This window comes from Pleurodeles waltl, chromosome 6 (genome assembly GCF_031143425.1).
Source record: "Pleurodeles waltl isolate 20211129_DDA chromosome 6, aPleWal1.hap1.20221129, whole genome shotgun sequence".
Lineage (NCBI taxonomy): Eukaryota > Metazoa > Chordata > Amphibia > Caudata > Salamandridae > Pleurodeles > Pleurodeles waltl.
Genome location: NC_090445.1, coordinates 1,068,588,052 through 1,068,612,228, shown reverse-complemented (window position 1 = coordinate 1,068,612,228; position 24,177 = coordinate 1,068,588,052). Strand labels below are relative to the sequence as shown.

The window sequence follows — 24,177 nt, the reverse complement described above, 5'->3', positions numbered from 1 at the left end:
CCCACAGATGAGTCTCGGAGTTTCTCTAGTGTCCTGATTTTTTTATTATTATTTTTTTTCTCCCAGCTTTGGACAATTCCGCCCCTTATCTGAAAGGATCCTGGTCACTACACCAGGCCTTGGGTTACAGTACTATGAAGTCCTTAGCAACACCGCAACACCTTTGGGGACAGCATAACTGTTCGTAGTTGTAGACCTGTCACTTGTCCAGCGGCGCATGATATCCTTGCAAATTTCCTTTGCTCACTTTCCAGTTTCTATGCTGTTTCTTGGGGTTATTTGGAGACCACCAGCAGATTCCCCAGGGCTTCGGTGGTGCCAGCCCCCAGCTGCCACATTCCCGGTCTTTGAATTAAAAAGCAATCAGCTGGTCAATCCTTCGTGGATGCAAAAAGAAACAAGCATTTGTAATGCAATGGGTCTCACGTTAGCACAAGGTAGAGCTATTGGCGTTGTAAGTTCCTAACTGGACTTTTTCTTTCTAAATAAATTGAAAATTAAAAGTAAAACATTTGACATAAGCAAGTCAATTCAAAGCACCACTGCCGCCATGAGTGTAAGAGCGAAGGGGAGAGAGACAAAAGGAAAAAGAAGTTTGCTTGCAGTCAAACATACCGGCAAACGTCCAATTATCTGTGTAACAGGGTCGATGTCCAAGGCAGGAGCAAAACTGCCCCAAGGAGGGACAAACATAAACCATTTAACAATGTCATCAAAGATCTTTTAAAAGGCAAGGCCATGAACGAGTGATAGTGATGGGTGTGCGGTGGGCGAGGTTAAAAGCTCACATAGATGCCAACACGTTAGAAAAGTAGCTGCTATGCTCGACCTGAAAAAACAAAAATAGGGATCGAGCTAAAGGTTCATCCCCTCACTGGAAACTTGAAACCTTCCTGAGTTGGTGCTGAAGCTCCAAAACCGTCCAACAGAGTGAGAGACAGGATGTTGAACCTTTTCAAATAGTAGTGTCCGAAGTTGGTCCCGAAGGGCTTGATCCATGCCAGAGTTCTTACATCTCAGCATGAGATGTATTTACTTATACATTATGTACATGTGACTCATTATATATTCTGTTATGAAAATCTGGCTTGGGGCTACCATTATGTATAATGAATGGCATGTTGCTTGATCAAACCACTTCCCTGGGATTCGTACTAGGGGGTTATTGCCGAAGTAACGAACCTAGAACAGACATCAGCGATAATTCTGCAGGTTGCACATCTCCAAAAAAGCATGCTACGACTCCATCCTGGTCGACTGCCATCTCTGATCACCATTGCATCACCCTCACCAGACCTTGAGTTGCTTGAAATCTTGAGTCCAAGACCCCTTGGCTGCAGGGGTTCTGATTGAAGTTTAACAAACAGGCCACAAAACCAGATTTGAGAAATTTCATCATTGTGAGTAATTTGAAACTCCTATAACGTTTTGAAACTTTTTTTTTTTTTTTTTACGTTTTTATTTTTTTATTTTTATTTTTACGTTTTTTTAAATTGTATTTTATTTTTTGCTTTCTGGGCAAAGTAGCTCGGGTATCCCTTAAACTTTTCATAGTCATTTAAAGCCTACTACGTTTTCATTTGTTTTTTAACGTACGTTTGCCTGCATTGTATGGTGCTACATTTTCCTTCTTATCCCTGCACTTTCCTGAACAGAAGCCTTCTGTTATGGACCACTCCCAGAAGTCCTTCGATCGCTTTTACTCATACTCCTGACTGGTTGCTCGTTTTTTGCCTGAAACATGGTGGTGGTTTTTGTCTGAAACATGACCAGCTATTAACCGTCGTGGTCACTCTTGATTCTGTGATCTTGCACGCCTGCCAATAATTTGTCCTTTTTTGCAGGTGAATGTGCAGAGCTCTCGGCAGCCCCAGAGTTGTTGGACCCAGCGCACCCATGTAGAGAAGCGCCTTTTGGTCGTGGTGGTGATCTTGGCAGTTGCACTTCTGGCCTGCATCTTGTCCTTCAGCTTCCAGTACAGAAACCGTAAGTGACTGGGGCAGATTGGGAGTGTAGAGCCTGTCAAAGACTGGGGTTTCAAATGTGTGTGATTTAACAAGATGTCCAATATTACTTTACCCGTGCATTACTTCTACATTTGAACACATCACTCTGTCGTATTGGGAGATTCTCGGCTGGCCAGCAGCATAATTCTGATCCAGCCCTGTTATCCTTCCAGAGGCACTGACCAGATGGAAAATCTCGCAGAATCTTAAAAAGACACACATGCATCCATTAAGTTGTGTGTGTTTCCTTTGTGGTCTCATTTCTGTTGGTTGGGTATCGGAGCAGGAAGTTCCCGGCTCCAGTGACGGATGCAAGGCTGAAGTAAGGGTTTACATTGATGACTGGGGGCTGGTGGGGGCTCGCAGTTGGTCAAAAAATTGAATATGTATATTGAAGAACCTCTCCATACGTTAAAAGTGACTACCAATCCTTACCCACCTCACGTTGTTTCCAAATAATGAAAGAGCACAGTGCTCACCTCAAATGTCCAACATGGTTACAAACTTTAACCACTAGAACCCAGTCCTCTTGCTAACTTCTTTCTCGGCCACTGAACTCCAGGCCGCTTGCTTTCTTTAGCCATTGTACAGAAGGCACATTTTCGACAATTGACAGCTGCCCTCGTTGCTGGCTTCCACCAGCCGGGACAGGGCCTGCTTCTTCCAGGCTCCTTCCAGTCTTCTTATTTATTCTCCTCTCCTAGTTAGACTTGAAGTCCTTCTTCGCGTCCAGTATGGGATAAAAAACAACTGCTGTTTCTTTTTTTCATTTTATTTATAGAGCTAGCTAATAACCAGGGACTGCTCAACCCTGAACAGGTACCGAGAGGAAACTGCCCTCCGAAGACCTAGGAACGTTTTGACGATTTCAGGCAGAGCACATAATATCCCTAGCGCATAGGATAGGGGTAGGAGAATTCCCAGCCCTGTCTGTGACCACAGAGTGTGCGTGTTTCTCCTGGCACTCCCCAAGGAAACTGTGAATGACAAAGGTTTGCTGCTGCCGACCAAAGTTTCTCTATTTTGGCTTTCCGTGCGCATTCCAGTTCAGAGCATTACTGGCTCCCTATTGTAGACTAGGTGAATTCTGCTACAGAGCAGTCGGAGTGGGTCACTATCGCTGCAATTTTATACCTCCCTGCAAAAACGTGAAGAAGACCCTGTTTTGGATGCAGCTGTGGATCCCCACTATGGAGCAGTAATGTCTCCATATTTGCTACCCCACAGATCCCAATCCAGTGATCTCAGAATGGCTCTTCATTGGCTTCCCTTGTGGATCCAGGTAGAGAGAAGTGAGATTGGTTCCCCGTAGGCTGCCCATGTGGACCCAGGTACAGAGCACTCAGGATGGTTCCTCGTTAGCTGCCCTTGTTGATCTGGATACTGAGCAGTAAGGATGGCCACTATCGGTGTCCTTTCGAACCTGCCTCAAAGTAGTCTTGTTGGTACCTCTCTCCTGTTCCCCACAGACCATTGCTCTCTGCAGTGAGGATGGCTGTGGAAAGCTGTCACCTAGTCAGAGCAGTACTGATCCTTGCGGTTGTCACTGTGGAATACTCCACAAATTGTTGAGAAAGATCCCACGTCATGAGATAATTTGGGTCTCTGCTGAAGTGTTGTATGTGGAATAATGATGACTCTCGATTCATTCCATAACTGCACCTGCGTCTCATTAGTCATTGTTCCTGGTCAGCACTCTTTCCGATCATGGATGCACTCAGTCCTGAAATGCTGGTGTGGTAGAGGAGTATAATTTTAAACCATGTTGCCTTGTCCACCCACCCTTGTCATCTGTATCTATATTCTCCAGCTACGGATGCGGTGCATACAGTGCTGATCACTAATTAGTGATGCCTATAGATATTTGATTGCAAAACATGTCTTCTTGCTGTCGCCCTGCAGCTCTGTTTAGGGCTGTACCTGTGCAGGTCTGGGTGTTAACAACACTGTAAAACCTGGTGTTATTGTTATAGATTTTACCTTTTTTTGAGAGGACAAAGCTAAAAAGAGCAAGGACACACACCTACAACAGTAAACATCCCACAGGACGAGGGTGGTCCTGATTTCTTACAAGCTTGATCGCAACAACCTGCTGTTGGAAGTGTCGAAGTACTCCATCTACAGTGTGCAGAGAATTCAGAATGCAACATATCAATTGCTGCCTAACTTTAGTCAAAGAGCACGCATAGTTGCTGCCCCACCATAATTTAACCAGATTCCACTCAATAGGCACGTTAAATTTAGACTGCTGTCGATTGTGCACGAAGGATGGTACGAGGGTTGTCCTCCATTCCCCAATGTGTACACAGGTGCGATCTGAGGTCTGCCACCACAGTACGTTGTCCGACCATGGGTTTGTGTTAAGAGCCTTTTCCATACAGACTAGTAGTTATTAGAACTTTTCTCTTCACCATTGGTGCCACAAACGATCATTCTCTTCCACAAACTGTTAAATACTGTTTTTTTCCCTACATCTGAATTAATTTCAGCACAGTCTTCTCTCACAATACCTGGATGGATTCGTCCAATAAGCAACAAGACATTCCACTAGCAATAATTCCCAGTGGCGGCAAACTCCCGCCAGCAGCGACATCTGAAAAACCTTTAACAAGAAAAGGATAATAAACTGTTCATTATCCTTTCCTTGTTAAAGGGCGGGGCATGTGGGGTGAGGAGTAGTGAGGGGAGTGCACAGTGCACTCCCCTCATTGCGCATGTATGTTTGGCTTGTATGTTTGGCTGTCTGTCATGGGCCGGCCAAACATACATGTGCAGTAGGCTCTCTCAAGCCCGGCAACTGTGTTGCTGGGCTTGAGAGAACATGCATAGGCTCCCAGCCAATCATGATGCTGCTCTGAGCAGTGACAGGATTGGCCGCAGGGCAAGCTGGGAGTCTGTGCCTGCAGCATCCGGTTGACGGAGAGGAGAGGATTGGGCCACGAAGCGGAGGTAAGGTGTGTGTTTTTATTTTTATTTTTTTTATTTGTATATTTTGTGTAATGTCCCCACCCCCTCACCTGCGCACCAGCTGCCCTGCCCCCTGTGAACCCTATAAGCCACGACTGATTGGACCTTCTTCAGTCTCATAAATTTTCTGAAGACCTGTCTTGAGGACTGCATTATCCTCCAACACATACTTTTTTTTTTGTATAGCTTTACTTATCATTTCACCAGCAGAATGCCATCCAGTGGCGTTGTTGGCATACATTTCTCCACAGTGATTTTGCATTCAGGTACGGGAGCACGAGTTGAACATTCTTGTGCCATCAGGGCTAATACTGTCCCGAACATCCTTATTGAAGCCATCCAGGGCTCCCCCGTCTCCCTATACCGAGGTATTTATTCGCATTTCCTGTGCAGTCTATCCCACTTTGACCCACAGCTTCACTGGTTAGGTTGTGTTTTAGTCTGGGCTGCCTTGCTGTTTCAGTTGTCAATCAGCAACACTCATTGTTTACGGCTGCCTTGTGTCTCAGGATTCTAATAGCTTGCTCAGAATTGCCGTCCAGGCCCCAAGGTCATCTGTTAGTTTTTTTTTAACCACGACTAGGCATCAAGTCCATTCTGTTACATTTGCCCCATCTCTGCTATTGCGCAATCATTCATGTCTCTCACCCTGTGCTAGTACTACTCATAGATATCCCGTTTTCCGGCTCCATGAGTGAGTAGCCCATCCAGTACAGAAGTTTGCTTTGCATTCAGGGACGTGGAGTCCTCCTTATATAAACAAACATTGGCAAAGCAAGTAGGCCTGGCGTAGGCCGCCAGCCTTTTCACGTTGTCCGTGCTCGTTATATCTTGTCATGGTGTTTGCTAAACTTTGGGGGAGCTACCAGGGCCTTCTAAATCTAAATAAAAATAAGCTACACGCAAAAATGAGTTTTGGTCTCCAAAAGCACACATTTCCGATTTGCACTGGGCCGTGACACTTCAGGGCACTACTTTCTGTGTGAAGGTGCTACTTGTGTAAGGGCAGAATGCCAGCCCTGAGAATGAAGTTAGCCAATGGCTGGACCAGTGCTCCATGCAGTATGCTGTATTGCGCAGATGAAAAATGTGAAAGACACAACAAACCAGTGGATGAAGAGAGCTGGCTAAAAACCCTTTTAAGTATGTAATACTTACATTTTAGTAAAACCAAATAGTCTTGGCTAACGCCAGCCTGTGAGAGAAAAATATCATACAAGCGAACTGGGTGAGAATCTTGTGCATGGACCTTGGGTACTTCAGAGCCCCCTTTATAATGTGTGATTTCCGAGGTAGTGGCATTTTTCCCATGGGGTACTGGACTACAAACTACTGCTTCTAGCAGAGGACTGCACTACAAACCATTGCCTCTCCTAATTGCCCAAGACATATTCTTTAGGTGACAAAGGAGAGCACTACTCGATTGCAGATCAAGTTGTAGAGACAAAACTAGACATTCCCTGAAAACTCTTATCCATAGAAAAGTATTCCGTGAAATTGCCGTCCAAAGCCAACGATTCTAAAAGGCTAGAACTGAAACGGGTTGCGTTCTCACCGTGTACACTGCATAGAGGGGAAAAAATGCACATTCCTCGTCTGGTGCCCCCAGCTTGATCTTTCCAAGACGTCTGATTCCAGCTTAGGGCAGGAAATTGCATGCTGTGTATGGCCTTGCAGGGGAACCCAGCTTACCACAGGCCTGATGTGTCTGGGACCAAGGCGACTGAACTTTAAGGTCTTGATCTCCCCCACCCTCCTCAAGAGTAGTGGGACGTTACGGTGAAAGAGGGAATGTTGGGAAGGAAAAAGAACATAAATATGGGTTTGCGGTGTTTCGTTCAGTACATGGAATCCTGTGCTTGACAAGGTCGTAAACCGAGTGTTACTGGCCAAAGCACAATTAATCAAAGCCAGCAGGATATTTCAATTAAGTTATGACGCCTTACCCCTTTTCCATAGGCAAAAAAGAAGTTGAAAAAGTAAATTTAAAAGCAAGTGAAAATAGCTTGACGGTTCATCAGGATATAATAGGGTTATAGGCACTAAAACACCAAAGATAGCAGTATCTGCCGTGGTGCTTAGTCCTTTTGTCACACAGGGGGCTTCTAGTAACTTTGCACTGCAGCACTAGCGTAAGAAAGGGATGCATGTGCTCTCACTAGCGATAGACCATGTATAAAACAAGAGGCTTGGAGCACACCCATTGCCTACCATTTGTTGGCTTCATTGTCACTTATTTTTGTCATTTGACTTGGGTACCTCGTACCAGCTTCACTTCCTCTTCTTTCTTCTGGAGCACGGACCAAGTACAGATTGCTTCATCTTGATTAGGGTCCTTCCACTGCTGACGCTGTTTGTTGAGGTTCTATTTTTTTTTTTTTGCTTGTTTCCTTCGTGTCGCTTCTTATAATTTACTACTTCCTGTTGTGTTGCTTCTTCCCTCCCATGCTGCTGGTCCTTGTTGCTTCTCCCCCCTACCTTCCTGTTGCCCTGGTTCATTTAGAGGGCTGCCTATGATGATGACCGCCCAGTTAGTTGATAGTTTATCCGTGCATGCCTAACAGCATCCATCCTGCATAGATCCATTGTGTTAGAATTACATCTCTAGCAAAACAGGTTCTTGTCTGAAGAAAACTGCCTCTCCCTGTTCTGATGAAAGGCGCCAAGCTGGTATTGGTCTATCTCTTGGTCTTTCAAATAAAGTGCGCAATCCTGGCATTATTTGAGGATGTATGCAAGCAAACCTCTACATGTTTATTTCTCCTGAAAGTGCTGCGGAAGTCGTCCCGCTGTCTGCTATCTACTGGTCTGTCTGGACTGTTGCCGTTCATTCAGCCATGCATGCTTGATTACCTCCTTCAGAGGTCCAAGCTTGAGGAAGAGAGGCCGGATTTCCACTCATTTGTCTGCCAGTCGCTGGATACCTGTAGCTGAGCTCCTCCTCCTTAAAGACCTGGGCGTTGCTTACTACTCCCCCTGCAGTCAGGGTCTTGTATTTTACCTCTGGCCTCTTTAGGAGGTATTGGACCTCAGGTAAACTAGGCTTGGCTCCCCTTTGGCTTTCTTTTACTTCCAGCACTCATTTCCGCAAGACTCTGTGTAGTAAGTACGCTACTCTCTTATTTAAGTAAAATTATGTTTATTGCAACTAGGCGTATGAGGAGCATTAGGGTGACAACCATTCTCTGCTCTTCTATGTTTCAACTGTCCCTTTTCCACATTCTAAATTACATCGGGGCATTCCACTAGCTGTGTCATAGTACTGACCTAAAAGTTGCAATACACTACACTCTTTCCCTACTTACTCCCAACCCCCTCTGTTAAACTTTCATCATTATGTTTCAGCATCCTTTTTTGGCATTTATGTAGCGCTAAGAAGCCAGGGCCTGTGAAGTAGATCAGCTCTACACGTTTATGTCACAACAATAATTCTGGTTCCATGCAGTAGAGATTAGTGTTTTGCCCACTGTTCATAGGTTTCAGTGGTTAGGTGCCGCTAGTCAAGCACTAGTATTTACTGATTGCTCACTCGTGTACAACATAGCTTAGTTTCTGGACCTTCACACACCCTGGCAGAGGTAAAGGTGTGCATGAGTATAATATACAGATTCATTGGCCCACTCCATGTCAGCAGCACCGGTGCAGGTGTGCCCTGGGACGAACAGGCACATGAAGTTGTCAGCATGCTGAGTTGTTTCTCAGTGAGGGGAAGTGGGGTGTTGGAGAGGGGGGGCGGGAGTCATTAATTGGGTTCGGGCCAGCGTGCCTGTCTGGCTTAGGCATTGTCCTGGATAGTCCAACCCAACAAATAGGAAGTGGGATTTCTTTTAAGGCAAGAGTACCCACTTATCATGTAGAACAAAACACACACACACACACACCTTCTAAGCCCCAACCATCAGTAAATAAAATATTGTAGTAAATTCATTGTTATATTCAGATTTGATTACTAAACCAATGTGTTTTCCTCTTTTAACCAAAAAACAAACATCAGTGAGAATCCTAAAATATAGAAACGGGCACAATTGGACCTACCCCAAATATTACAGAATTACTCAACCCAAAAATAAAGTCCCTATTTAAAAACAAGTCCTCTGCTGTAGACACAAAGTCCAGACATCAAGGAGACAAAATACGTTCTTTCCTCCTGGTATGCACAACAGCTGTTGGCGAATTAAAAACGTTGACGAATGTTCCTTTGGTATGAGGCAAACTGTGCTGGCCATTACTTTCGCTTTTAGGGTACCTCAGGATTTCTCACTGGTGGTATGGCTTTAAGGGTGACACCTGTAGGATCCTCCAAACACGTGTGTAGCCGTTCTTGGTGCATTTCTGACATTTATTTGGAAAGCTTTATTTAACATAAGAATTGCAGCCTATTCTTTCTGCCTTATTTCCTTACGTGACTTACGGAGACATTAAGCATAGGTTGGGCTTATCATTATAACTTTATTGCAGCTCAAAGCCAAAAAAGTGCATCAGGAAATATAAAACCTTTCCATTCAAATAAGCAGGTTCATTACAGTCGTAAAATTTGAGTCAATGCCCCAGATGTAGTAAAATAATTAAAAAAATAAGCATATAATATGAGATAAAAAGAATATAATGGGGTTTTCCCCCATTAACTACCCCTAAAAACAGTTAAACACACCTCTTGCGGATACTCCAAGATATCTACAAAAAGCTGGAGACAAAAAAACAATTGGCTGGTGTACGTTGGTTTTCAAAATTCTCAAAGCTACTAGGTGTTGGGCAGTACCTACATTTCTGCAGAGGGGGGAACAACCATTTCCATTTAGTGTTTGTAGGCTTTACAAAAAAATAAAAAGTGCGTCTCTGTTTCCTCTGCCCGCCACACGCTGGACATGTCACACTCGATGCATCACAGGCTGCCCCCCACTTGCAGGTCAACGTACTAGGAGGAACGGCCCGGTGCCTAAACTGCAATTACAATTTCCTTCGCTGGCACTGGCTACACCTCATCTAAATTAATGTTCAAAACCATAATAGTCTTTAAAATCTAAAAACATAGAAATCATGGAGCTGTGCAGAGTTAGCCAAATGTGTAGTCAATTTGAAATTTCTGTAAGCCCTAGCCAAATTACTCTTGGATGTCGTGAGACAGGCTCCCTCAGGGTTCCCCCACAAACTGGCCCTTCCTATCTGCCTAATGGTATCTGTGATGTCTTGAAGACATGGCAATTTACAAGGCCTGGCAAACTCACGATCTCTTCCAACCCCTTCCTATAGGAGACTAGCTTGGGGGATGCCCATACTCTTGTCCAAAAGAGAAGTGGTCTCAAGCCTAGTTCCTCAGCTAAGGGGTGAACACCCAGGTTGAACCTTAAAGGCAAAAATGGAGTACTGAGGAGTTTTAATAGATGTCTTAAAAATGCATTCTCCACTTTTGAAATACCTCTAGCCCTCTTATGCCCCACCAGCTCTGCCCCATACATCAATGCCCCCCAGAGACTGCGACCTGTATAGCTCACACACCGGGCTGACTGTCTTAAAGGAAGAGTCTTTCAAGGCTCTCCCTAGGCCACCAGTGAATTGGGACAATCTTAACTTTTGTTTGTTCATATGTGGTAGCCAGTCGATTTGCTCTGATAGCGTGATTCCCAGGTAGTCAAACGTCTTGACCCGCTCCAAGGGTACCCCGTTGAGTTTGGGACATGGCTAGGTGGATGGGGAAGGATGGAATACCATGTACTTCATTTTACCCATGTTAATTTCCAGGACCTGAGTGAAGTTCCCCTTGTGGAGTCGCTGTAGGATCTCACACAAGTAGGTATGGACACTTATTATTAACAGAACTTGCCACAGGGTATCTCTTGGGATCAGGTTAAGTGTAGCTCGAAGGTCCACAAATATTACGTAGAGGCTGGCGCCTTCCAGCACTGCAGGCTGGGCTTGTATCTTCACCCAGAGAGCTTTAGATAGCCTTAGAACTAAGTAGTAGGAACCACTTCTCCTTTTTTTCTTTTTTTTATATATAAAACTAATAGGTCTTAAGACTGTTGACCCCCCCTAGAAGTTTCTTCAAGAGATTGAAGAGCTGTTTCTAGTTTACATCTTTTTTTATTGTGCTTGGTCCGGATGAGCGTGGAATTGAAATCCAGGGTGATCCACTGAAACGTTCTATATTGCCCTGGGTACTCACCAGCACTTGCCAGATCAGCTGTTCTTGTGCCTTGGGTGTTTCAATGACCTACAGAGGCCTGGCAGGCTGACGGTCACTGACAGTCGGCCCCTCAATCTGCGGGGCAGTGACCGCGAGTTGAAGTCAACCATAAGTTTGCAGGAAATTAATGAAAAGATGCAGGAGTGGTGTCTGCTGCTACATCCAGCTCCAGGCTTTAATCTTTGCAGGGCCCAAAGTCTTTTGATGGAACAATTGACTGTTGGAGACCCGCCATTAAACTGGACACAGTGAGCCCAGGGCACAAGTTGTAACACTGGTAAAGCGAAGTCGAGTTCAGTAGTGTAAACTCTTCCAGTTTCACAGCTCATCCTGTTTACACATGTTCCGTAAGTATGAAGTATCTTATGAGATGCGGAGTATCCGGGCATGTCTTGGGGAACAGGGAACACACCAGCTCCTTTCCAGACCCAGCCAGGTAATATTGGCAGGAGACTGCAGATTAGTCACTAAGTGCTAGAAGGCAGTTTCTGAAGCATGCCAGTTTGTGTCCATTGCCAGTGCCTCATAATGGGAATGTTCAAGCTAAGGTAGGGTCCTGGGAGATACAGTGGTCACTGGGCAGTATCCCTAGTGGGTACTCATTTGGCTCGCATGTCTCAGCGGCACCAGTGCTGGGTCACTGCTTTGAATAACCTAGTTTCTCACTGTGGGCAGTGGCCTATCAAGGGTGTTGTGTATCCTGCTGGAAACAAGGAAAGTGCTGGCCCGTCTTCTGGCTGAGTAGTAAAACACAATCCTAACTTATGTTCAGTGGGCCCAGTGCTACTGTGCGTGCTGCACTCTTAAAAGTGCTGAGCACTTGACTATCCAGCCCGTTACCCTTGGAAGGCCAGGGCTTGCCCTGGGATATGGTAGGATTTAGAAACCCACGTTCAATTTGTGACCTAGTAAATAACTCATTGTACATGTGCATTATTTCGATGAAGAATAGGGCTCTATTTACCGGTTGGTAGAATAGGTCAGTTACAAACTGTGATATAGACACAAATAAAGATTTGGCACTTTCTACGGCCGGGATACGATCTGAAATATGGTCAGTGTTATCCATTGGGATAGCTTTCAATTATTCTATGAAACCTAAACTGGACCCGGTCTTTCTACAAGTTGTTTACTTCATCTAGTCTATAAATCTGACATTCCAGTGTCGTGTGGGCTCTCATTATTCTAAATGAGACTACAGGATTTCTAGGCAGCAGGATCTATAACGGTGTGGGGGACTGAGTCTGACCCACGTGTAAAGAACTCTGTCACCCTAAATCCGTTTTTTGCTCCGGCTAACTAGCAGTGCCTCATTTCTCCCATGTGGAAGGAATGATTCGGCACCCGAGCGCATGACATCTCTGGAACTTCTCAGGGAAGTCGTGGTTACCAACTCTCTTATTTCCAATATGATCTCATATACAAATGACAAAGACAGTATAAGTTTTATATAATGTTTTAATAAAACGACTGTATTTTAGATATTAAGGCGTGAGCCGCAATAACCAGAACCATACAACACAGTAGGATTGAAATAGTCACCAGGAGAGTAAAACATAAGAACAAAGCTATCATATTGTCTAACAGTTTCTACTCTCCCTCTGCTTGTTCTATTTAGAGCACAGCATGTTAAGCGTCTAGCTTGCCTATTAGAATCACTGTGGAGACATCAGCCCTCATGCCTGAGCAAAGACCTGTGATCTTGGTTCAGCATCTGCAACGAGGCAGTCCGCGTCTAGTTGTGGTTCTCTGGTCGGAATCTCCCTCTTGCGTGTATTGGGACAAGGAAGTGATTTTATAACTAACATGTCATCGTGATCACAAAATGTCCCTACACAGGAATTCCAAGTCTAAACTCCTACCACGTCTATCGGCAATGTACCAGACTGTATCCTTGACTGAAGCACAGAGTAAATATGTTATGGAGAACTCCAGTGCTGAAGTAGGCAAAACAGTGTGATATGAATAAAAAACAACACTGTAGAACTGGCTATTTGAAAAATAACAGTACGAAGCCTAATAAAAAGCATGTAGAGCAAAGTGCACAGAGGCTCTAAGCTGTCAGCAAATGAATAAAATATATTCAGGGCAAAGTGCACAAAGGCCTGAAGCTAAAGCGCAATGAATACGTAAAACTAACCACACTACACCCTCCCCTTGTCGGTAGCAAGTGGTTCCAATAATATAAAAGGATGCCCCAAATATAAACAATATCTAAAACAATCATTTCGACAAGGTGAGAAGACGACAAAGTCATAAATTTAGGTAACATGTGACCATAAAGCCAAATTCAATATAGTGTCAATTTCGTAAAAATCCAATCGTCCGACAGAAGCAATAGAACGCAGGAGTTCCTCCACTTCGATATATGTCAATATCGGAAGATCCACGTCACAAAGTACCATGGAGCAGGTGTGATCCAAAGCCCCAAAACCATTCAGGGCGGCACCCCGTGCAGGGCCTATGAAAGAGACAATACCATCTTCCTCCAGGAAGGGAATCTCATAAACCGCCTCACGAAGCAAGCGCATCCGTAGTGCACAAGTCTGGGAATGAGCCCTAATCGGGAACATCAACAGATCAGTATCGACCATTGGAGGGCGCTGCAGTGAGAGACAGAGAGCCAGTGCATGTTCAAACGAGCACCAAAGGCATCGAAACACGGGTTGCACACAATCCAAAACCAGTCTGAATGACAGAGACCAGTCACACTCCAAATGTCCCAGGAGTGTTGCTCCAAAATGCTGCATCATGCGTTCACGACACAGCTGCGCTGACTGGAGCAGCAATACAGGATCTCGTCGTGACGGGAAGACATTGCGAAAAAATAGCAACAACAGCAAGACTCCAGCCAATAAAGCCAAAGTAATCGGGAAACCCCCAAAAATGCTTCCGAAAATAGAATGTATAGCCGAAGGTATCAAACAGAATATGGAAGAGAAGGTATGAGCAAAACCAACACCAACGACTTTGAAAAAATTTGCAATACCAGCAGTGCTGGATGCATTAAATATACGTCCCACAAGTTCACCGAAGTGATTTGGAAAGTTAGTATTCAAAAGGGACTGTATCTCCGCCGATGACCTTGCCACCTGAAGTGCGTAGGTCTCGCTAGCAGATGTAAGGGCCACATGCTTTTGAAACAATAAAGCTTTTAGCCGACTCAACTTGTCGAAATCAACCTTGGAAGTAGCAATATGAGGCCAGATGTCCGCTACCTCCCTAAATTGAGTGGGGGGAAACAACACATTCCCGCAGCATGTAACGGCCTTGTTGACAACGACGATGTAAACTATTCCGGCACGCATGCCACAGCAGTGTTCGCTGTTAAGAACAATGTAACTGCCGTTAGAAAGCACCTGGAAAGTGTTTTTAATAACCGGGACTGGAACTCCCTTCAGATAACAAGCTAAGTTAGCAATCGAAGCGTTACACGCCCCGTGCAAGGACAGCAGTTTACAAACCATTGAATGGCTGACAGAAGCTTCGCATTCGCTACCGCTAAGAGAAACCTCCTTCAAACCATTAACACATCTGGACTGAAAGGGAAGCTCCCACACCTCGTGTATGTAACTGTCATCCCAATAGTTCATATCTACCCACCGGAATGTGCTTCAAACAAGAAGTAAATTGCTAAGTGGAGATAGGCAAATTAATAACCCCATGAATCAACCACTCAGCTGACGGAATCTCAACCACCGTGAAAGGCAGTTTCTCTAATTTCTCAATATTTAACATAACATGTCGCTTCCTTTTTTGCCATCAGTTGTTGTTGACGAGTCCAATTAAAAGAGATAAAGATCTCTCTGGCACGAACGTGCTGCCATGGAACGCGACCCGCCTTCAAGGTCTGAAGAGTCCAACCCAGCTGCATGATGGACCGCGTCTGACTCTGCCCATGATATAAAGAAGACATGTCTGATTTAATAATGTCAATGGCAGAGGAAACAATGCTGTCAATCGTGTAAACATGGTCAGAAAGGGTATGCATGCCATTATCAACAACAAAGTCTGCATCAGATTTTCCTGATCAATCTGCCTCAACCGGGCTGCAGCCTCTTGTTGTGAAAGCTTCCAAATCTCATTATAAACCTCGTATAAGAACCTTTTCTTCCGTGGTACTTTGGGACCTGACAAAAAATCTTGTAAATCAGTATCATTAGACAGTAACTTGAGATGTGACTTAACTGCATCCAGCGTGGATGACTTCAACCATTGCTGACAAAGCTTCCCCACACTGTATGTAGTTATAATATCAGCATGTTCTGGTGATACGTAACGAGGGTCTGCCCTACTAGTCCTGAACCCCCCTGAAGAGGTGACAAAACATTGATGACACACATTAGTGTCTACAGGCCATAATAACCACCCGCCTGGATGTAACGAAGTGTTAAGCGTACCATTCTGGACCCAATGTGTAAAGTCACTAAAAGTAGGATTCACATAGTGCTGCCAATTTTTTAATTTAGAAGGGACAGGTATACTAGGCAAAGTCAACTCCCTAATTGTCGCTAAGCCCAAACAGCTAGTCTGTTGTACTGTGTCATTGAGGAAAATCATCTGCACAGGGATAATACATGCTCTAAATAACGTGTCCCTGCCTTGCATTTGCCAATTTTTCGAACCCCAAACACTTTTTAAGTCAACAGTTTTAAACCAGTATTCATACCCCTCGACCGAAAGTTTAGATACAAACAAATTTGAATACAGTAATTTAGTATCGGTCAATAACATTTGCTTATTAGAATACGGTGCAACTTTAAAATAGTAGGACTTAGCATTTCGTTGATCATGCCCAGAAAAATATGCAAATTTATCATAATACGTTTTCGAACTCCCTTGTGGAGGAGTCGAGCAATGTTCCCATTGCACATAATTAAACATGGACTTAGGGCTACTAGCTTTATGAATAAAGTGGTGTCCGTAATAGTTGTAACAAAACATGTCACCATGATTATCTCTAAACTGGTAAGCATCTTCATCGTCATAGACAGTATAATATTGCAAATCCGTTAGCATAGAATCTACTGTCTTCACATCCCAATCATCAGAAACAATGCCAGGTATAACAATATCATTCATTGATAACTTGAGGACATACGGTATTTGAATCAATTCAGTGGGACCATATATATCAAACATTACTTTATCCCACACAATCCCATCCGGAATTGGTATTGCAGAAATGTTTACAGTGGACAAGTCTCTTCGAACCATATGAGACGAAAAATGCGGTTTTAACAGTCTCCATGTGCTCAATGTCAGATCGATCAGGAAGAAAATGACCATGTATTATCAGAAAAAAAGTAACCACAAATCCCAACCATAAAAAAAATCATCACGGCCAAAAACAGCCAAAAATAGTTCAAAGGAAAAACAAAATATGTGCGTTTAAGCCAACCCAGCAGCCATCGTGGACCGTGGACAGAAGACATCGAGGACGAGGAGACGGACACATCATTATCAGCGTCGTTGAAGCAGCCAGAAGCAGTTCTAGCAAAAGGTGCAACTGAACAAAGAAGCAGATGGAGGCTCTCGCCGTGGCACGCTATAAACCACATGTTCAGAAACCTCAGTAGAACACACAGCAATTTGATCAAAAGATTCCATATTAATCGCCGTTGGTGGAACAATCGCAAGATCATCCAAGCTCGGAGAGGAAACAGTGTCGGTGAAAATCACCTGCAGCGGGACTTCTTCCCCAGTAGTGAGAGGGATTCCGGAACTACTGGGTGTCCCTCTTGGTCTGCTGTGCAGAATCGGCCACATGTTGTAACTTGACATTATCAATGGAAACAAAGCGATTTCCTTTGGCCCCTCGCAGCGGCGGTAAAATCACAGTTCTCGTGCCGCTCACCCCCAACACAGGGACAGGTTCTCGATAAGAAGGACCAAATTATTTTTTAACTGCGACCTTTTCACGCACTAGATCCCCAATCTTGGGTATCCAACCAGTAGGTGTTACTGGCTCATCCTTAATTCCTGAGGAGGCAGCACTGGCAGAAGTTATCTTCACGGAATTGTTGTAAATCCTGCAAAACAGTGACACGATCATTTATGTCAAAGGGCGTATCTGCCGCCTCCACACCAGGACCATCTAGATCAGGAACATACATTCGTGTTCCAAACAGGCACTTATATGAAGTACCACCCCCCAGTGACCTTCTAGGCAAGTTATTAAGTGCTCTCTGTACTCCATATAGGTGGGCTAGCTAACCACGACCCGTACCTATAACTCTGGCCGTTAAGGACTGCTTTAAATCACGATTTAAACGCTCCACGACAGAATTTCCCTCTGGATGAAATGGAGACGAGAATTGGAGTTGGACCCCCCAACAAAGCCATGGTGTCCCTGAATGCCTTAGAGGCAAAAGCAGCGCCCTGGTCCGAATGAAAAGCCGCAACTGCAAATATATCGACAAAGATGCGCAAATCTTTAATAACCGTTCGAGCGTCAGCCGAGCGTTGTGGCCATACCCACACAAATCTGGAGCACGAATCTACAGCAACCAATATATATTTGTATGCACAATCTGGTGTCAGTGGACCACAATGATCCAAGTACACACACTGTAATGGTCTATTTGAAATCAGAAGGGGCGTCTGCTGCGGGCGTCTAGCCGATGATACTTTAATTTGTTGACAAACGTCACAACAAAGGACATATTGCTTCGTCTCTTTATAGAGACCAGGCCACCAGTAACGAGCCTGTAAAAGTGAAATCGTGGCAGCCACACCAGCATGTGCAGAAGCCACCCCCTCATGTGCTGCAGAAATTAATCGAGGTCTCAATTTTATTGGGAATTTCACGTACACCAATGCCTGGAATTGTAACAGTAGCATTCAGCGCACCGTTCAAGCAGTAACTATATTTTGAAGGAAATCCTTTAGGAAAGGGCGTGCCATCAACCGTAGCCTTTATGGCAGCCGAAATTTCTGTGTCTGGTTTGGAACTCGAACGAGTCACTGCGGCCACAGTGGCGACAGCCACTGCTGATTTCGCGGCTTCATCAGCCAAAGTATTCCCAGCAACTTGTATTCCAACGCGCTGGTGTCCAAGTGTATGCACAACATGGACGTTAGGAAGCGTTTCCTTCAGATCCGCAACCTTACCCCACAACATTTTTGTTTAATGGTGTTGCCTTTAGAATCTCTGAACCCATTCATCTTCCAATAGTGTAGATATTCATTGAAAGACTGAACACAGTAGTAGGAGTCACAGACCAGCAAGGTTAAAGTCGCCGGATCCGCGTGCTCCAATGTAACAATAGAGCTTTGAGCTCAGCCAGCTGTGCCGTGCAATCTCCCAAGGTTTTAGTATAAGTATGTCGGGGGCAGAACACTTCCCCCTCCATATTGCCGCTCACCACCGCACATGCAGCAGAATACTGTTGTTTAGTCCCAACCGCTGGTTGCGCAGAGCCATCGGTATACATGACCACTTGATATTGGTCAATAGGCAACGTACCAGCAGGAACAGGGTATTCCATCTCATATTGAAGAAATTCTTGAGTCTGCAGTTTAGGGTCAAATACGTAATCTACATCAGTGGCTGTCAAAGACGTAGCCCATTGTATCCATCGCGGGTGCAAAGCTTTCGAATTTGGAACACTCGCTTTTGTAACTGCCTCTAAGGCCGGAATTGGGGAAACAACAATAATGCGTTGACCCTGGGCTAGCGGTCTTTCTTTAATAACAGCCATCTGTACTGCAGTGAGAATTTTCTCAGTCTGTGCAAATCGTTGTTCTGCAGCAGAATACAAATGAGATTTGTATGCAATCGGGACTGTCTCCCTCATTAAAGGTGACATAAGTAAACCCAACAGCCCCAGGTATCACCCTGATGACTAAATGTGTCTTATTGTCCCGTGTGTGTAAGTGTTTAACTGCTAAGAGATCACTCTGTAACTCTCGTAGTATGTGTGTATGTTCAATCGTCCAAAATCTACTCGAAAAATTCGGGCGAATCAACTCGTATAAGGGTTTTATACGCGTCGCATAATCAGGAATGTAAGTTCTGCCAAAATTCAGAAACCCCAACAATGACTGGAGCTTCCGAACCGTATTAGGAGGCTGCAATAAAGCACATTTCTCCAAAAAATGTGGCGCTAAGCTCTTGCCCTCACTCGACAACTCATCCCAGGAAAATGACGCTGAGGAAGGCAATCTTTGATTTCTTAAAATTAAACTTATAGCCAATATCAGCAAACCCCACAGCAATGCGCGATACACGCCTTAGATGTTGCAGAATCTCATCATCTGTCAGATATATGTCATCAACATATGACAACGCTTCAGGGTCGAACTCATGCAGCATTTCAGTGACACGAGCCGAAAACAGTCCTGGGCTATTCTTATACCCCTGAGGCAAACAACAAAAAATTTTCTGAGAGCCAAACGCACTGAAACAGGTATAGTCCCGACTCTCGGGCGCTATATTCTGGCAGAAAAATCCATTTGAGATATCTAATGTTGTCTTGTACTTCTTACGTACGATATTATTCATAAGCGCTGCGCTATGTGAATTCTGTATTGCATATGTGCGTGTATGACTATTCAAATGTCGGTAATCCACCACTATCCTATATGAATGGTCCGGTTTAGCAACCGGAAACAAGGGATTATTCACTGGCGAGACACAGGGCTCAATTACACCCTGATACTCCAATTGTGTAAGAATTTTCCTAACCGATGCCCTTGCTTCAAATTTGATAGGATGCTGTGGCTGAGGTTCGCCCTTTATCGGAATTACATGATAAGGTGATTGTCTATCCCACCCCACGTTATTTCTATACAGGGCGGGAGCCTGTGCTAGAGCCCATGATTTACTATAGGACTCCGCTAGTTCTCTCGGAACAAGTGGTGAGAAGGAAGGTGTAATAACCTCCTCCCCAACCGGACAGTCGCGAACAAAGTCAGGTGGCCAATCCTGTTCGGCCAACAGAACATCATATGATTTTACCACATGGTCCCAAAAAATGGCGTTTATAATACGGTCAATGTCCCCTTCTAATTGTAGAGTCACTTCATATACTCTATCAGGATCAGAGACTCGCATGTCCGCCGTCTCGACTTGTATGAAGTCATCAGTTGCTTTCACCTCCAGATGCTCTAGAAGACTCCGGCGAACTATTGTGACCTCTGCCGCGCTGTCTAACAGTGCTAACGCCCACGTCTTGTTCGTCAAGAGAACTCTCTTCTTGAGCGGCATGTCTAACTGAGACTGCAGCCACTTTCATCTTTTTATATTGCTGTTTTTGTTGCAGCGGATTGAAATAGTCACCAGGAGAGTAAAACATGAGAACAAAGCTATCATATTGTCTAACAGTTTCTATTCTCCCTCTGCTTGTTCTATTTAGAGCACAGCATGTTAAGCGTCTAGCTTGCCTATTAGAATCACTGTGGAGACATCAGCCCTCATACCTGAGCAAAGACCTGTGATCTTGGTTCAGCATCTGCAACGAGGCAGTCAGCGTCTAGTTGTGGTTCTCTGGTCGGAATCTCCCTCTTGCGTGTATTGGGACAAGGAAGTGATTTTATAACTAACATGTCATCGTGATCACAAAATGTCCCTACGCAGGAATTCCAAGTCTAAACTCCTACCACGTCTATCGGCAATGTACCAGACTGTATCCTTGACTGAAGCACAGAGTAAATATGTTATGGAGAACTCCAGTGCTGAAGTAGGCAAAACAGTGTGATATGAATAAAAAACAACACCGTAGAACTGGCTATTTGAAAAATAACAGTACGAAGCCTAATAAAAAGCATGTAGAGCAAAGTGCACAGAGGCTCTAAGCTGTCAGCAAATGAATAAAATATATTCAGGGCAAAGTGCACAAAAGCCTGAAGCTAAAGCGCAATGAATACGTAAAACTAACCACACTACACCAGAATCAACAAGGTTCCATAGTAATATGATATGGGTAGCCCTTATCTCCAGTATATTTGTTGATCCAGATCTGAGGCAGGACAACTCGGTGGTTTGGAGACCCTGTGGTTAGGATTCCAACAAAACACTCCCAAAAATATAGTTGGTGCAAAAACTACCACCAAGGCTAAAACTGGAATCCATTGAAGTCACTCACGGCATGAACTTGCCTTTGGCATTCTAAATGCCTGTCTCTGTGTCCGGTACGTATGCCTTCCATAGGTTGGGTAGTCTGAGCTTCTGGCATAGTGCCCAGTCACTAGGGAAGAGATCAGTGAAGAGCTCAACTGGTCTCCATCTAGATAGTGAAGGCATCCACAATATTTTACCCTAGTGTACCAAACTTCACATGTGTGCATCTCCAATCTAGCTTGTCAAAGTCCAAATTTTCCTATGGGTGGGAGAGGTGGGTCACCAAAGGAGCAATGGGCAGCGACGGGTCCTCAGGCACCCACTGGACCCACTGGCTTGACTAATATGGGTTGAGAGCTGGGATTTAAGGTTAGCAGTGAGCAGCAATTTCAAGCATATATAGCTCTGGAACCGCAAGGGCTAGATAGAGGGTTCTAATTGTTCCATAATCAGGTTGACTGTTAACAACAGGATACTGCCCCAAGTTCCGTAGTGAAATTGCAAGTTCTGAGGTGGGATGGGGCAGAAAGAGACTTCCTTGTGGCCAATGAGGAGGTTGGGAACAGTGCACGCTTATTACAAGAGCAGTCATGGAAGGGGTCTATAAAGTTTCTCACCCTTGGCTTACTTCAGGGCTTGCGCATGCACTGAGATGATTTTGGGGGTGCAGTAATTGGGATGCTGGTTCTTGTGGTGGGTCCTGAATTGTGTAGGCTCACAAAGTTGAAGACTTCAAAAATATGTTCTCTCGTATGTGAAGGTTCTCATATGTCTTCTGACAAGAAAAACCCATCTACATCTGTATTTCTTCTAGATTCTATTCTACACCATACAAGTTCTAAAAACATATAACCATTCTTTTATTTATCTTTGATAAAGATATATTAACAATTACAAAGACATAATTCTCAAAAGTTATACATTTCACCACTAATTCGATAATAATGCATAAATATACACAGCATGTAGTTATGTTTCATGGCATGTGTAGCTATAGAAACAAGTGCTTTGCCATCTAGTGTTGGGCTTGAATTGTTACAAGTTGTTTTTCTTCGAAGAAGGTTTTTTAGTCACGGGATCGAGTGACCCTTGCTCTCGGTAATACTTCGCATGGGCATAGAGTCCTTCGTTGAATTGTTTTAATTCCACCGTATGGTTCGGACACGTTTCCTCTCGCTCCGGAACATCCTGGTTTGGTCTCTTCTGAACTTTTCTTCCGACTTTCTATAAACGTTGGTATAGTTTTGATCGCGTTTTTCCACTCTTAGTCGACCCGATTGCAATCGTCAGGATCAATTTCAACCTTGCCCTTTTTTGGGCCTACTTTGACACATTGTAGTCGAACAGTGGTAGGCTGATAGAACGTACGCTGTTTCTGTTCTGTCCTCGGTGTCACGCAAAATTTCCCTACACCGATCAGCATTTGGTGTGTAATCTCTGCCTGTCTCCAGAACACAGAAGAGACGTGCGACACTTCTAGATCCTTTCGATACCCAAAAAATCTTCAGGACCGAAGGCTGCGTCGAATGGAGATGCCGTCCAAGTTGTCAGAACACAAACCTGACGTCTTTGGAGAAGAACACGTGCAAGAGGAAGTAGGACAGCATGTAGCGATTTCCATTGCAGATTTGGAGCGAGACTCAGATGATGACATTTAATCCATCCCACCAGCGAAGTACAGTAGCACACAAGCCCCGTTACACCAAACAAAGAGAATTAAAAAGACTCCTGCATTAGTTTTTTTGTCCTCCACTGCCTTCCGGCCTTCTGGCCATAGTCTGATTCGAAAAATACCTCCGGGTGACCAACCCTCGGGTTCGACACCAAAACAAAAGACCAGAGTGCATTCAGTATATACTAAACAGACTGCCACATCTGTTTCGGTACCAAGCCGAAAATCTGACTTTTCCGCCTCCGAGCCCAAAAATATACCACCACTTTCAGAGCCAACTTTTTCAGTCAGAGTCAAGCATTCTGTATCCAAACCTTCGAAATCGAAAGCTGCCAGTATTAAACATTCTCCAACTACTGAGTCATCTGAGATACAACCTATTTTAGAGGTTATGGACGCTAAACAGCGAGCAAACCGGAAGGATCGTAGCTTCTCCTCCTCCAAAAACTAAAAGAAAACTGACTTCAAGAGACTTTAGACCCTGGGCCTCCTGCTATCAAAGTCCTTTAACAGAAGGAGAAACAAAAGGCAACGCAACAACCTCAGCTTTCACCTCCACATTCTCCTTCCCGTCCTCCTTCGGCTACGCACTCAACACAGTTATCTCCACAGGCCTCATCTGTGTCACCACATAGGGATGATTTAACTGATCCTCAAGAAGGGGTAAACCCATGGGATATACAACACGGATCTCATTCCTCCTAATGACCCAGATTTATCCCCAGCGAGGCCATCTCCCCCTGAAGATCCCACTGCTTATAATCAGGTTATAGCCAGGGCAGCTGTGTATCATAACATACAGTTGAATACATATCCTATTGAGGATTATTTTTTATTTAATACTTTAATACCTTCTCACAGACTACCAGTGTCTCCCTGTGCTTCCAGGCATGCTTGGACATTTTGAAGACCTTTTTAAAGAGCCTGTAAAAGCAAGAATCATTACGCCCGGGGTCAATAAAAAATACAAACCTGCACCCTTTGATCCAGTTTTTATTAAGGCGCACTTACCACCTGATTTTATAGTGTTAAGTGCAGCAAGAAAACAAGCCAACAGCCAGTCTATAGGAGATGCTCCTCCTCCAGACAGTCGAAAATTTGGTGCAGCAGGTAAGAGTTGCTACTCAAGCTGCCAACCACTGGAGGATTGCAAATTCCCAAGCACTCCTAGCATGGTATGATGGGGCTCACTGGGATTAGATGGAAGACTTGTTGCAATATCTACCAGAACATCAAAAAAGGGGGCAACAAATAGTAGCTGAAGGACTAGCTATTTCTAACAACG

General features: G+C 44.4%; 1 protein-coding gene across 2 annotated transcripts in view; it reads left to right on the top strand.

The window, feature by feature from the left end:
- ECE1 (endothelin converting enzyme 1) overlaps window positions 1–24,177 on the top strand; it is a 355,802-nt gene that overhangs the window by 155,509 nt on the left and 176,116 nt on the right. For both annotated transcript variants that reach the window (XM_069240079.1, XM_069240078.1), the window contains one exon: window positions 1,845–1,986. In XM_069240079.1, coding sequence (XP_069096180.1) covers window positions 1,845–1,986 — 142 coding nt within the window. The remainder of the gene's footprint in view (window positions 1–1,844; window positions 1,987–24,177) is intronic.